Genomic DNA, 16596 nt, shown 5'->3' on the forward strand with positions numbered 1-16596 from the left:
CGAAAAACATGAGTTTCACGGAAAAAAGGTTTTTAAAATCCAGCTACAGTTGTCAACATATTTGAAATAAAGCATTTCATTCAATTCTACTGACCAAAGTTGCATGCTTAGTCACCTTCAGGTGAACACTTACATATGTTCATACATATATAGCATTGAGACATCTTAGAAACAGGACATCAGTGAATACTCCACAAGTACTGAAATGTGCAATTTGGCTTAAAGTGCATATTTGTATGTCCACGTTCACACTGATGTACGTCCCTACTTGGTATTAAGCTTTTCAGGACGCCAATTTTCTTGGAGTATCAGTACTACATTACCTCATGTTTGATTCTTTGTTATGGAGAATGTCATACATATCAGAAGATGAAAACATGCACTTGACATTCAGCAAACAGCTAAACCTAGCCAATAGTGTGGAACGAAACACTTCATTTCAAATAAACTGACTGCCTTTATGGAAAAGATCAATACAAGCAAACTTCATTTAACAAACTGAAAAAAACTTCTTTGTTCTGCAAGACAATTAATGCTTGATTGCCAATAATGTGGAAATAAAATAAGAATCAGTAAACTGAAACTAAGAACATATTTTAGCCTTCTGAAATTATGTGGATGTACTTTAATTCACGTAATAGCTCCCAGCAACAAAAATATGTTTTGTTTTCATTTGACGTGAGAGCTGTAAACGAAGAGAAAACAGCATAAAATCACAAAACGTAAAAACGGGTCACGTGGCTACTACTCCCCATTATAACTCTGACTGCTCTGCGCTTGTGCAAATCTGGCAGACTGGGCACGGCAGAAACACAGTTCTGGGTGGCATCTGACAGCTCGCTGCTACTGCTTATGCTACTAACAGCCATACTTCAAGTAGCCAGGAGGGGGAGAAGGTGCCACCCATACGTAACTTCAACCCTGTGCATGTTCATGAGCCTGCTGGCAACTGCTCAGATGAACCTAATGTAAACAGTTGTGGCGCCAAGCTCACCGAAAGTAGTTTCTAGTTACGAAGTACTGCAAAGTCTTCGTCTTAAAGCCTTTGACACACTTTGCTGTCGACAGACATTTCTGTGTGCACTGTGTTTTGTTGTTGTAAATAGCATATTTTCATGGCCATAACATTTTTATTTTATTGTTATTTGCTGATTTCTGTTTTATTGCTGCAGCATTATTCTGCACTAGTGGGCTAAAGTAAAATTCGTTGTTAGCATATCAATCCTTACCAGTCAAAATTACAAAAATTTAACTGAAAACTAAAACAATGAAAAATTTCTGTACTTCTAATAAACTCCCAGGTTTTTCCCAGTTTTCTCCCGGATGAAAGACTTCCCGAACTTTTCCCATTTGTCCCAGGGTGTATACACCCTGTCATAGCATGATCAGGGCATTCTGCAAACATTTCCTGAAGCATTTCAGCTACTATTACAGCTACTCAACCAACGATCAATAAAAGCACCCTATTACCATGTTTGATCTATCAGTGATACCTCAGGATAAATTATTTCAATTTCGGAATCTGTAAAAACCCTACTAAATATGAGGCTCTTTACGGCAATAATTAAGTTTCCACCACTAGAGTCTAGCCTATCTGTTAATGTATATTCCCAATGGAATTTAAGAATTCTCTACTATTCACTCCTTGTTTCAGCCTATTTTCTGCTCCAATAACTGCGTGTGCATAGTTAATACATGAAATTAATTCTGGGACATTATCTTGGATACTCTTGCAGTTCATTAATGCTCTTTCTGAACTGCATGAGTGAATGTACCATTCTAGAAAAAAATTCCTCTTACCCGCTCAGATTAATAAAAATATAATAAATCAACACGAAGTAAAATTTTCATCCAAAGTGTCGATCATCAATTTCTTAAGCACTTTTGTTCCATACACTGTGATCCTTTCAGAACAATTACACTTAGTTTCAGAAACTAGATTTCTAATAAGTACATACTTTTCCCACGGGTGGAGTGATGTGAGGAAACTAACAACAGCCTCATCCAGAAAAGGGAAGCGAGCTTGACAGCCATGATCAGCAACAACCCGATCATCTCTTCCAAGATTCCGAGACGAAATATTGTCTAAATCTGACTTCAACATCTCTTGCAATGCTGGCCATCCACCAGTCCGGAGTGCGGATCTGTGTCGACGATAACCACCCAGTTGTTCATCTGCACCCATGCCAACTAGAAGGATCTGCAACATTCAAGTTGAATCTGTTGGTCTAAATCACATCCTATTTACATAAAAATGTAAGCAAAATAATTTTAACATACTAGCTTTCCACAGTTACTTGCAGTATCACTTTCTGTAAGCTCATGAAAAAAGAACCCACATAGAACTTCAATCTGAAATAAACAGCTAATAGGGCAAAAATTTTGGACCACTTTTTAAATGTTCTCCACTACTTGCGTTATATTGTCATTTTTTAATTTCTTCTACAACCCTTAATGAATGATCATATGAAAAGGAGAAGATATGCATGATGAGCAGTTAAAAAACAGAAAGGAAGGAAGAAAGAAAAAAAATCATTGTACGATTTCAGTTTCAATTCTTATGTTACAAAATCGGGTGAGGAAATGGTTTCTTGAGTAATGTTTGGATGATACTGGTATAATCACCAGCTTTATTAATTATTTATTTACTTCAACCCTTTTAAAAACTACAGACAGTTTTCTCAAACACAAAAGGAATTATTCATATTGATTACCTTGCAAACAGGAAAAAATAACTGGTGAAAAACCCACAGTTAGTCAGTCTCGTGTGCCACGCGGATCATTTGTACAATTGCAATGATGAGGAACAAGTCATTTACACCCGCATTAAACATTCACATCTAAATACAAAGGGTACTAAGAAAGTTTTGCAATATGATGCAACAATAAGTCGCAGGAGGCTGATTGTTGCTGTGTTCTGAGAATACTTCATACTTTCATTGCAGCCGCTGTGCCAGTCTGTGACAACAGTCATTTAGCAGGGTTAGTTTGAAGTGCTTGTTATGGCATCGTGGTCAAGAAGTGAGACTCTGGCAGTTCTGCAGTACAACTTCACGCTTTATTTAAAACATAGGCCAGTGCTTTGAAGAAATGACTCTTGCACTAAGTGATGTGTGTCTAGATCGTACAACTACAGTCAAGTGGCACAGAAAATTCCAAGAAGAAATTTCACTCTAGAGGACACGGAAAGGACAGGAATGCCACGATCATCAGTTACGGAGGAAAACATTGATTCTGTGAGGAAAATGCTAGACAAAGACAGGCGAGTGACCTATAAGCAGACAGAGGATATTTTATGGCTAAATGCACCAGCAATTTGTTCGATTCTGCATGATCATTTGCAAGTAAAGAAAGTTTGTTGTCTCTGGGTGCCACATAGACCAACGGAAGTGCAGATGACACAACATGTGACTTGGTGCCAGGAGATGTTAAAGAAGTTTTCTAAGGGACAATCTCAGTATGCAAATAACATCATGACAGGTGATCAGACTTGGCTGTACTATTATAACATGCTGACTAAAACTCAAAACGAAGTCTGGGTCTTGAAGATGACGACACACCCATAGCTGTCAGAAAATCCTGATCAGTAAAGAAGAAAATCGTAGCTGTTCTTCATTTTTTTTTCCCCCCCCAAATCAAGTACATTTGTAAAGCATGATGTTTCGCACACACAGCAGACAGTCACAGCTACGTGGAACACTGAACAGTGTCTGCCCAAAGTCATGCAATCTTTGAAGAATCTGCAACCGAAATCAAGAATGGATACTTGGTTCCTCCACCACGACAATGCTCCAGCTCACCATGCCAAAGCACGCACCAAATAATTGCAGGGTACAGGACTGAAACTTCACACGCGTGAGTTAGAATTAGTAATTCCTACCCACCACATTTATACATTACAAAAATAGGGAATTTGTCAATGGAATAGGAGGAGTAGTGAAGAAAAATTTTTTTTCAGTTTGTTTTCAAATTTAACTTTCCTGTCTCTCAGACATTTTATCTTCAATCAAAAACTTTGGTGACAGCATTGTGTACCTCTTTTTGTGCAAACAGTACCTTAATGTAGAGTAATGACATTTTTTTCTCTTGGTATTCTGATTATGCATATTATTTTCCTTTTACTTACTTCACTTAACAGGGACTATTTATGGGTTCACACTACGAAAGGAAAATGATTGTAAAAATCATCAGATGGCAAATGAATGACAACGATCAAGGGAAAAAAAAGCACATTACCAGGTAATGATAAAAGTAAAAATACTTGCAAAACTTTCAGGACGTGTGAAAATATTTACTGTTTCATGAATGAAGCATTACATTTAGAAATATGCTTTACATAATTCTGATGGTGTTCCTTGTATTTGTACACTAGTACAAGGCCAATGAATTAAGTCCGATAAATGTGAGTAACGTTAAATTTGCATCCCATTATTGCTCAATGTTTATAAAACAGTGGAGCATGCATTTACTGGCTATCTAAATACAGAAAAACATTTGGAATCATGTGCCATATAGATAAAGTCAGAGGAGAAGAGCAAAATGTTCTCTGGTTGGGTAGTTGTGTGTTAATGAAAAATATTTGTGGTATCTCATATGATATGGAACTGGAAGGAGGGGAGGGGGAAGGGGGGGGGGGAGAGAGAGAGAGAGAGAGAGAGAGAGAGAGAGAGAGAGAGAGAGAGAGAGAGAGAGGAGAGGAGAGAGAGAGAGAGAGAGAGAGTGTTTGGCAGTTTCCTTTGATATCTAACTAGCTTTCTGCTTTCCTTTCTAACTATTCCCAATAGATTTTATTTCATTATCTAAACTGTTAATTTTGGATATTATACAGAGCTTTTTTCATTTTTAATCACTTTCCTCAAGACAGCACAGTACGCCGTGCAATATGAATTTAGTCCTACCTCTTTGTTTGTCCTAAACTTTTCAGATTTGATTTTATTTTATTTATCATACAAAGATAATCTCACAATGACATACAATTAGTTGTCATAATGCACTGAAAATAAAAAAACTAGAAGTACACAAATACAAAACATATAAGAATGCTTTTAAGAGCACAGGACAGGTGGTCAGCTGTGATCATGATGAAAGAACCATCCCGGGATTTGCCTGGGACAATTTCAGAAAACTAAATCAGGATGGCTGGACAGAACACATTCCATTCTCTCAAATATCAGGTCAGTGTCTTAATAATTGCACTGCTTCATTCAGTTTGTTCCTACTATATAATGTTCTCTTTTCCTTGAACACAATATTTTGAATCCTTCATTAAGGGGGAGTTTATTATCTTTTGGTTCAAAAAAATAGATTTTTTTTAATTGCATATTTGGATCCATAAAAGTGTTTAGAACCCACCCCTGAAACAGTTTTTCCAAATACGGAACGGACATGTTTGTTATTCGTGGTTGAACAAAAAAAATGCACCTGCCTGAAATCAGCCTTTTTCATGCACCAGTTTTTTTTATTTCGGAGGACGAGTTATTGTACTGCTGCTTGGGAGGAAACAAAATTCAAATGACAATTTGAATGCGTGTGTTTGGAAGTTAGCCCCCAAGCATTTGCATTCTGGTGCAAAGACTGTGGAGATTGCGGCTTTCCTGTCGGTGAGCAGCTTCAACAAAGGGTATTAAGCAATTCTGAAGATCATGACAACGATGGACGTCACCCTGGGACTCTATTCGACACAGTTCACCAAGCATTCTGATGACCACCGGATTCCAACGGCTTCTCACCAGCCGTACAAGTGGCTCTGGAGCAGCACAGGATAGCCCAGATCGAGCAGAACGCCCACTATGAGGAAGAGGAAGGACTAATTATGGAACCGGAACAGCAGATTGAACGTACGTTGCATAATGTTGCATTTATATGTAGGCAAAACTTCAAACACATTTTTCTCAAAATGACTTTTTTTATCGCACGGTATAGTAACTTCAAATCTACGGAACCAATTGGCATGATTCTTTGTTTCTGACAAAGCTAACTAAATTGTCTAGGAGTTGTGCCACTTTTATTCCAATCCATCAACTATAAATATTTTTACTTGGTCGACAAAGTAGAAAAATCGATGAAAAAAACCATTTTTTTTTTTTTTTTAAATGGCTGCCATTTTGTTTCCTATGGTCCAAATAACTTCAGCGAGGTACAACTCCTAAAGAATCTTATACACTTCGCTAATGTCAACTCAATTTTGATTTCAGACAAGCCGGCTGACCTGTGACATACCGTGCGTTTAGGTCTAAATTTAAATTTTGTTTCGTTCCGATGGCACTTCCGCCTTTGCTCTTTGAAATTTCCAGACGAAAAAATTCCAGTTTGTACAGAAAATATCAATAAACATTATGACCAAATTTGACATTGATATCTATAACAAACCCCAAGAAAAAAATTCTCAAAGAACATGCTTTTTTCAGGCCAAAGATAGTAAACCTCCCCTTAATCCATGTTTTTGTCTAGTGCTGTATGTTACTGTACAGACAAATTGGGAGAAAAAAAATGTTAGTAGGTGCCCAGATTGCAAAAGAAGCATGTTGGGACATCCATACTATTCACTTGACGTGAAACTTAAGACTTTCACTGATTCCTGCATCTAAAGTAACTAGTAGTTTTCAAATACAATTACAGGTTATGGTAAGCATAGGAAGATATTTTTCAGATCTCCCAGAACTGCACTTAAGGGATGGAATCATCTCATTGGAGGCACCTTTTACAGAATTATATGGCCTAAAAGTGTACTGCATCTAAAAACGCGAGCATTTTATGTAGGAAGTGAAGCATTTCTCTGTCAGGACGAAATATTTTATCCTTTGTACATGGTAGCACAGCTAAAATTAGGAGGGAGAGATATGCACTGTAGCCTGAAGTTAAAGTTAACAGTTCATGTCACTCCATTAAACCATTTATTAACTGCTTGTGTCGTAGGACAGTACATGTATACCAATCCAACAGATTAAAGTTATGTTACAGTTAGCATCCCCCACGCACAGAAAAGGCACTTGGCATAACTAATAATACACTCCTGGAAATGGAAAAAAGAACACATTGACACCGGTGTGTCAGACCCACCATACTTGCTCCGGACACTGCGAGAGGGCTGTACAAGCAATGATCACACGCATGGCACAGCGGACACACCAGGAACCGCGGTGTTGGCCGTCGAATGGCGCTAGCTGCGCAGCATTTGTGCACCGCCGCCGTCACTGTCAGCCAGTTTGCCGTGGCATACGGAGCTCCATCGCAGTCTTTAACACTGGTAGCATGCCGCGACAGTGTGGACATGAACCGTATGTGCAGTTGACGGACTTTGAGCGAGGGCGTATAGTGGGCATGCAGGAGGCCGGGTGGACGTACCGCCAAATTGCTCAACATGTGGGGCGTGAGATCTCCACAGTACATCGATGTTGTCGCCAGTGGTCGGCGGAAGGTGCACGTGCCCGTCGACCTGGGACCGGACCGCAGCAACGCACGGATGCACGCCAAGACCGTAGGATCCTATGCAGTGCCGTAGGGGACCGCACCGCCACTTCCCAGCAAATTAGGGACACTGTTGCTCCTGGGGTATCGGCGAGGACCATTCGCAACCGTCTCCATGATGCTGGGCTACGGTCCCGCACACCGTTAGGCCGTCTTCCGCTCACGCCCCAACATCGTGCAGCCCGCCTCCAGTGGTGTCGCGACAGGCGTGAATGGAGGGACGAATGGAGACGTGTCGTCTTCAGCGATGAGAGTCGCTTCTGCCTTGGTGCCAATGATGGTCGTATGCGTGTTTGGCGCCGTGCAGGTGAGCGCCACAATCAGGACTGCATACACCGAGGCACACAGGGCCAACACCCGGCATCATGGTGTGGGGAGCGATCTCCTACACTGGCCGTACACCACAGGTTTTTTTTTTTTTTTTGTGGTTTTAGGGCGCACAACTTCAAGTACACCACTGGTGATCGTCGAGGGGACACTGAATAGTGCACGGTACATCCAAACCGTCATTGAACCCATCGTTCTACCATTCCTAGACCGGCAAGGGAACTTGCTGTTCCAACAGGACAATGCACGTCCGCATGTATCCCGTGCCACCCAACGTGCTCTAGAAGGTGTAAGTCAACTACCCTGGCCAGCAAGATCTCCGGATCTGTCCCCCATTGAGCATGTTTGGGACTGGATGAAGCGTCGTCTCACGCGGTCTGCACGTCCAGCACGAACGCTGGTCCAACTGAGGCGCCAGGTGGAAATGGCATGGCAAGCCGTTCCACAGGACTACATCCAGCATCTCTACGAGCATCTCCATGGGAGAATAGCAGCCTGCATTGCTGCGAAAGGTGGATATACACTGTACTAGTGCCGACATTGTGCATGCTCTGTTGCCTGTGTCTATGTGCCTGTGGTTCTGTCAGTGTGATCATGTGATATATCTGACCCCAGGAATGAGTCAATAAAGTTTCCCCTTCCTGGGACAATGAATTCACGGTGTTCTTATTTCAATTTCCAGGAGTGTATATACTCATGTTTAACTGTATCTGGCTTATAATAAAAAAAAAAAAAGACAACGTATATTTACTCTGGATGGTGATGAACAGAGCATATTTTGGTCACAATCAAGCAGACTTCCCTGTCCTCTACTGGCAAACCATATAGCACAGCCCAGTGACTCATCTAAAACAGTTTTAAGAGGATGTATGAGATCAGAAATTCTTTGGAGACATCTGTTCTTCAACTCCTCTCGTGTCACATCCACCTACAATCAGAAACAAAAACAAATTAATTAAGTGCTAAACTATGTCAGGTTGTAACATCAACATTGTTTGGTGGGCGTAGTTACGAAAAATATGATGGCGTATTAACTTATAAAAAGCCATTAACAAACAAAAAAGAACAACAATAATAATTAACTTACTGACTGATGTTTACACTTAACAATTTACTGCTGACAATGCATGGCTAATAACAGAGATTTTTAATGTATGTTATTGTACAGTAGAAGCAAATGTCTCATCCACTAAAAGTATGTTCGGCGTTACATTTAAAAAAAACTGCACCAAGACACTTATTCAAAGTTCCTTTACTTATGCTAGGAAATGAAGAATGAACATCTCTAACAAGTGACACAGAAACACATTACTTGCATGGGACACTAACTGAGGGCAGCAAAGGCAATTCAAAGCATCATGCTGTGGGCTTCATGGGAGCAACATACGGAACCCATACCAACTGTACTCGACTTGAAAGAATGGTTTGTTGATGCAAATATACAACTGGGATAGTGACATGCTCCTACAGCATAAACAAAAACTATTAACAGAACTTCAGTTAACTGGTAATATGAGATAAAATGGACTTTTTGTTCCATAGATCCATAGTGATGAGGTGCTCAAGGATGCAGAACATGTCATGGCCTTAAGGAAGTTGATGGTCCTTCTGAAGAAATGACCAACACACTAGAAATGAAGTTTAACCTGTGTATTAACGCTAATATCTGCAGTCCAGGTAAGGTACATATGCTCTCAACAGCCTGGTTCCAGACACCCAGGACGTACATATTCACATCTGTATTATCACATCATAAAAACAACTATTCCTAATTTCACTGCAACCACTTTATAAATTAGGACCAATGATGCACCCAGACTGTTAGCTAGGACTATCAGGAACTATTTTCTGAAATCTGGTTTACATACAAGGATTTTGAATGCCAACTTCTCTCTCAGTAGCTGTTACATGCATTCCATCACCAATTGTACAGTGAATGAAAACTGAAAGAAACAATTATGCAAACATGTGTTAACTGTTAAGAAAAGCTTCTACAGTGGCCTCATTTACGGCCATTTGTAGCTATGGCATCAAACAGGAGACAGACAACTACCCGATTTTATCAGGCAGTAATGTCCACAAGCAACTCTAAGCAATATGCTAATGGAATAGGACATAGAATGCCTAACATTAATATAAGGTGGTTTGTAGAACACATACGTAATAGTAGTAGAGCCTTGTGTGTTGGACACAGTTTCTAGTGACCCTACAACTCTGGTGTCAGTCATGTGGACACAGATGTTATGAGTTGTTTCCAGAGTGTCACACCTCGTATTACTATGTTGGGGAGATGTGCTCTTCCAATAAAATTACTTATCACACAGTCCAAGATTACTGTCAGCTTTCTTGGCCAACATGATCACCAGACCTGTTCCTAACTGAGATTGTAAGTGACATATAACCATCTGGTTTGGTTTGCAGGATTGACGTAGTGAGGAATACCATCTTCCTAGGTGATATCATAAACCTTCAAGATTGTCTGGGCTGTTAATGAACTGTTTTGTAGGTGATTAAGACTGCACAAGATACTGAAATTTTTTCCTTAGATATCTGTCCATTTATGACTATTACACTTGAGTTCTAGATTCATTTTCCATGGATGAATATCAATGATGATGATGATGATGATGATGATGATGATGGTGGTGGTGGTGGTGGTGGTGGTGGTTGTTGTTGTTGTTGTTGTTGTTGTTGTTCGTTGGGTACTCAGTATTGTGGTCATTACTGCCTGTACAAGTTCCAAATCTTTCCATTTCCAGTCTCGGCACTTCCCGAATGATAACGAGGTTATGAGGACAACACAAACACCAAGTCCCTGGGCGAAGAAAATCCCAGGACTTGGCCGGGTACCAAACCCGGCACCTTGTGATCCAGAGGCAGCAATGCTAGCCAATAGGATTCCTGTGAAACACAATAGCTCTTTATTCACATGAAGTGTTGAGTGCTATTGACAAAGAATTTAAGATCGATTCGGTATTTCTGGATTTCCGGAATGCTTTTGACAATGTACCACACAAGCGGCCAGTAGTGAAATTGTGTGCTTAAGGAATATCATCTCAGTTATGTGACGGAGATTTATGATTTCCTGTCAGAGAGGTCACAGTTCGTAGTAACTGACGGAAAGTCATCGAGTAAAAAAGAAGTGATTTCTGGCATTCCCCAAGGTAGTGTTATAGGCCCCTTGCTGTTCCATATCTATGTGAATGATTTGGGAGACAATCTGAGCAGCCGTCTTAGGTTTTTTGCAGATGATGCTGTCATTTATCAACTAATAAAGTCATCAGAAGATCAACACAAAATGCAAAAGGATTTAGAAAAGATATCTGAATGGTGTGAAAATTGGCAGTTGACCCTAAATAATGAAAACTGTGAGGTCATCCACATAAGTGCTAAAAGGAATTCGTTGAACTTTGGTTACACAATAAATCAGTCTACTCCAAAAGCCATAAATTCAACTAAATACCTAGGTATTACAATTACGAACAACTTAAATTGGAAGGAACACACAGAAAATGTTGTGGGGAAGGCTAACCAAATACTGTGTTTTACTGGTAGGACACTTAGAAAATGTGACAGATCTACTAAGGAGACTGTCTACATTACGCTTGTCCATCCTCATTTCGAATACTGCTGCACGGTGTGGGATCCTTACCAGATTAGACTGATGGAGTACATCGAAAAGATTCAAAGAAGGGCAGCACATTTTGTATTATCACAGAAATGATACAGGATTTGGGTTGGGCATCATTAAAAGAAAGACATTGTTCGTTGTGACGGAGTCTTCTCACGAAATTCCAATCACCAACTTTCTACTCTGAATGCAAAAATATTTTGCTGACACCGACCTACATAGGGAGAAATGATCATCACGATAAAATAAGGGAAATCAGAGTTTGTACGGAAAGATATAGCTGTTCGTTCTTTCAGCGTGCTATACGAGATTTTCACTCTGCAGTGGAGTGTGCGCTGATATGAAACTTCCTGGCACATTAGAACTGTGTGCCGGACCGAGACTCGAACTTGGGACCTTTGTCTTTCGTGGGCAAGTGCTCTACCAACTGAGCTACCCAAGCACGACTCATGACCCGTCCTCACAGCTTTACTTCTGCCAGTATCTCGTCTCCTACCTTCCAAACTTTACAGAAGCTCTCCTGCGAAACTTGCAGAAATAGCACTCCTGAAAGAAAGGATACTGCAGAGACATGGCTTAGGCACAGCCTGGGGGATGTTTCCAGAAGGAGATTTTCACTCTGCAGCGGAGTGTGCGCTGATATGAAACTTCACAGGAGAGCTTCTGTAAAGTTTGGAAGGTATGAGACGAGATACTGGCAGAAGTAAAGCTGTGAGGATGGGGCGTGAGTCATGCTTGGGTGGCTCAGTTGGTAGAGCACTTGCCAGTGAAAGGCAAAGGTCCCGAGTTCGGGTCTCAGTCCGGCACACATTTTTAATCTGCCAGGAAGTTTCAATTGTGAAGGTGGTTCGATGAACCCTCTGCCAGGCACTTAAATGTGATTTGCAGAGTATCGATGTAGATGTAGATGTAGACCACGAGCTGTGGACAATGAACATCAATGAATATCTCTTGTTTGTATCCATATTCTCTTTAAATGACCCTCACAGTGTGCTTTTGAGTCATCCATGTTTTATTTACTGTTGGATGGAAAGTAAAGGAGTGTGGATGGAATGGGGAAAATTCTGTTTCATTAACACTTTTAATTTTGGGTTTGTCTTAACAACTCATCTGGTCAAATGGCATATTTTATTCCTTATTTTGCAGCCTAAAAAGACAAACACAATACATATGAACCTTTCTATTTCACTTTGTGTTCAAGATTCTTTATTCATTATTAACCCCATGTAACCAAAATGGCTTCCCGATATAATATTTACTGTTATTAAAAAGGTATGATAATTTTTAAATATGGATTCTTAAATATTCAGGTTAAAACTGCGCATATTCATGAATTTTATTCCACTGCAAAATGGATGTGCCAACACCCAACAGTACAGTTTCACTCTACAAGCATTTAAAGGGTTTGGACTGGGAAAAAGGGCAGAGTTTGTTAACTGTAGTACACAGTGTGTAATTGGGATGTCTAACTTAACTTTCCATGTGGTACTGTGTTGTTTGCTGTCCTCCTTTACGTCAAACTCCTTCATGGCAGTAACTGTAAGTATATTCAAATAGAGAGAGAGAGAGAGAGAGAGAGAGAGAGAGAGAGAGAGTAGCACTATTCTGTGGGACCAACTTTGCACACCATTCTAACTAAGCGCGCAGGACAAAAAATTAGTCACTCCCAGACTCCCAGGAGACACCACCCTAATACTGCGTAACATGCCTCTAGCCTTGATTACGATCCCAATCAGTCAAGAAAGAAAGCCCTTAAGTTTCTTTAGACATGCCGTACTCAATTGAACCCAAAGATCCTACAAAGCTACCAAATGGTACAGAGGCTGACTGCTATGTTTCACCCACTATTCCATGTAGTACCAGACAGTTTCTGTTCTGGCATAACCACAAACGCCAGAATGAAGAGGAGGAACACAAGAGCAGTGAAGGCTGTGAGGAAATGGTGGCCAATGTTGCGAGGAATCGGACCACGCAGCACCATGCATGCCCCCTGCAAAAAGTGCATACAAATGACACTCCTGCTAGCCTTGGCCACGCAGATCGGCCCAAGTCTGCAACATGATTAGTGCTATGCTGTCATATCTGAATCAAGTGTTTCCTTGGGCTCTGCGTATAGCAGGAACTGTACTGTTTTCATGTCACCTCTCGCTAACGACATTTGCTACAGTCAAGTTAAATACTGTCAATTTGATTTCTGGAAATAAAACTACTAATGTTATTTGTTTGAGCATTCCGGGAGTGCTGCATCCCATAGACACGCTAACTAGTGACGAGTGGGCAAGGCACCACATTTTCTATGGGATTAGATCAGGTGATTTAGTAAATAAATAAATGGCGTGTGACGAGGGCCTCCTGTCGGGTAGACCGCCCACCTGGTGCAAGTCTTTCGATTTGACGTCACTTCAGTGAATTGCGTGTCGATGAGGATGAAATGATGATGATGATGATGATGATGATGATGATGATTAGGACAACACAACACCCAGTCCCCGAGCGGAGAAAATCTCCGACCCAGCCGGGAACCAAACCCAGGCCCTTAGGATTGACAGACTGTAGTGCTGACCACTCAGCTACCGGGGGCGGACAGGTGATTTAGTGGGTCAGTTGAGATGCAATAAGATGTTCAAGTGCCCGCCAAACCAGGAATTACGCGTGTAGCCCTGTGAGCACAGTTGGTGATATTAGATGAAAGTAGCATCCACTGCATACCCCTCATGAATACTTAGAAGAAGGGGCAACATGTATTCACCAAGAATATTTAAACAAACATCTTGTTCATGTTCACAGCAACTTCAATTAGTTGGCCCAGGTCGCAGTACAAAAAACACCCTCAGAACATTAAAAAAACCAGATCTGGCCTGAACTACACCCTCCACATCCCCCATTAGGCTATCGGTGCACTGAACACATTGCACCATTTCAGAAAGGCATAAATGTGACTTTGGTCCACATTATGTGCCCCCAGTCCGCTACTGTCCAGTTTCTACACTGTTTGGCCTACTGAAGCCTTTGATATTCTCTGTCAGCTCTGTGCTATGACATAGTGGTGTTGTGGCAGAGTTGGATTATTTTGCTTGGGAATGCTGGTAGCATAAGCTAATGCAATGTTTTGGTTTGTAGAGGCCGTTGTGAATTGTGATGGTGTGGATATGTTATAAAATCTTTGAGTACTTTAACAGAAGAAAGTGAGCTTATGCTCCTAACCAACACAAGTTAACACATCATCTTTAGTTGTCTTAGTAATGAGCATGAACAGTGCTCATAATTCAAATGAACTTGGCATTTTTTATGAATACATTTTCATTTTAACACTATTTTTTCTCAAATGGGAACAAACCTGCAACATGATGGAATTAATACTATTCAGTAAATAATAATATCATTGAACTAGAAATAGCTGGTACTTCGACAAATGTGTAATATGCAAGTCTGCAGAAGCTTAACCACAAATGTTGACTGAATCCTTTAACATCAAGTGTATCGAAATCATAATTAATAACTGAAAGAAATGTACTGAGGTGTGCCAGAGTTAGTTGAGATGGGGGCAGACAACATGGTCCACAGTGATAGACTAAAGTAAAACATGACTGCCTGGCTTGCCTAAGTGTGTACCATTTCACATCTAAATGATATTAAGTGTAATTAGGTTCCGCAATTTTGGCTCTCGACATTTGTGTGAGAATTTTCAGCTGAGTACATTGCTACCTGTTTTTGTTTTCTGTACTGATATCATGATATCCAGTTGAGCTACACAAGCCAAGTGATGTTTTCAATACCACATTTCTTTAATTGCCTCAAGTTTTGGGTAACTGTCTTGGCACCTGTTTTTGGCTTTCTGTATTTGTATCAGGCTTTCCAGTTAAGCTGCACAGGTCAAGAGATTTTTACAATACAAGTTGGTTCATGCCACTTTTGTGCTTTCCTACTTCTTTGATACCAATTGCGTTTTCTGGTCATTTTGGTTTCTATACTTCAGTATTTTCATGATTTTGTGGCTGTAATTTTAGATTTAATTTGTCGCTGCTCAAAACCCCCAATTTCCCAAGGTTTGCACAATAAGTTCAATATTTATTATTAACAATTCGCACAGTTCCATAATTGTTGTGCCACAAGAAAGGGTGATTGCGATGTAACGGTCACCACTTTGAAATATGTTGTGATGCATTTTGGTGCCAGTGACGACTCAGCTGGTTAAAGTCGACAGTTCGTATCAAAGGTTCTGGTTTATCCACTGTGCGTGCCACTGTGAACAACAGCCTTTTGGGAGGCACCTGAGTCAACATCCCCAATGTGTGAAGTTCCCTAAGTAAAGTTCACTTGGAAACTGGTTGAGATAAAATGCCGTCACTAACAGCAGCAATCACTGTCATGTTCAAAACCAACTGTCGTTGACAAGATGTGATACTGGCTTCTAGTTCTGTCAGTTAGAATCTTTTTACAATCTGTTCTTACACCATGTTGCACAGCCATGAGTGGTACACCATTCCTTGAACACATGTTGGACAGTCCATGTTTACACATCAACAAATAGCGCTACTTTATTCACAGTGTGACCATGAGCATGTCTACAGACGATTGTTCCTTTCAGCCATATTCACATCGATCCATCAGCACACAACATCCTGTCAGGAGTTGAGGATCAAGAGTACCTTGTACCAGTTCTACAATACCTACAGCACCCCAAAGGCAACAGTATGCTCTTTTAAGGGGGTAACTAATATTTCATCTAGGGATTTACTTATTCTGTGTTCTCAAAATTCTGATGTGGCAGACATGGCCCATAGCAGCCAGCCATAAGGAACACGAGGCTGAAAGAATTATACTGATCTGTGACCCAATTTTCATATTGGAGAGGATGTTCATGCTATTTTCCTACAGACATGATTAATATGTCACTCCCAGTTTAGTTTGGAATCAATATGAATCCCTAAAAGTTTTACTGGCTTCCTTTCTACCTCTCTTTTTTAATCATAGCACTTTTGGGGCAGGCTGCACATAGTCAATGGGAGCAGCATTGCCAGTTTTTAGTTCAGTCAGTTATTTCATAATGCTTGAAAATGAAGGAGCAGATTCCTTATAAGCCTCCATCGACTTTTGATGGATTTCTTTTTGGAATAATCCTTCAAAACTAATGAATTTTATGACAGCACAGTATTCCAGTATATCTATTT

At 40.4% G+C, this 16596-nt stretch overlaps 1 protein-coding gene across 6 annotated transcripts in view; it reads right to left on the reverse strand.

The window, feature by feature from the left end:
• LOC124722015 (asparagine synthetase domain-containing protein 1) overlaps positions 1 to 16596 on the reverse strand; it is a 73832-nt gene that overhangs the window by 21664 nt on the left and 35572 nt on the right. For all 6 annotated transcript variants that reach the window (XR_007006426.1, XR_007006425.1, XM_047247193.1 and 3 more), the window contains 2 exons: positions 8546 to 8722; positions 1959 to 2200 (listed from right to left, as the gene is read on the reverse strand). Coding sequence is in view for 4 of the 6 variants with exons in the window: in XM_047247193.1 (XP_047103149.1) it covers positions 1959 to 2200; positions 8546 to 8722 (419 nt within the window). In the remaining 2 variants the exon portion in view is untranslated. The remainder of the gene's footprint in view (positions 1 to 1958; positions 2201 to 8545; positions 8723 to 16596) is intronic.

The sequence above is a fragment of the Schistocerca piceifrons genome, chromosome X (assembly GCF_021461385.2).
Source record: "Schistocerca piceifrons isolate TAMUIC-IGC-003096 chromosome X, iqSchPice1.1, whole genome shotgun sequence".
NCBI lineage: Eukaryota > Metazoa > Arthropoda > Insecta > Orthoptera > Acrididae > Schistocerca > Schistocerca piceifrons.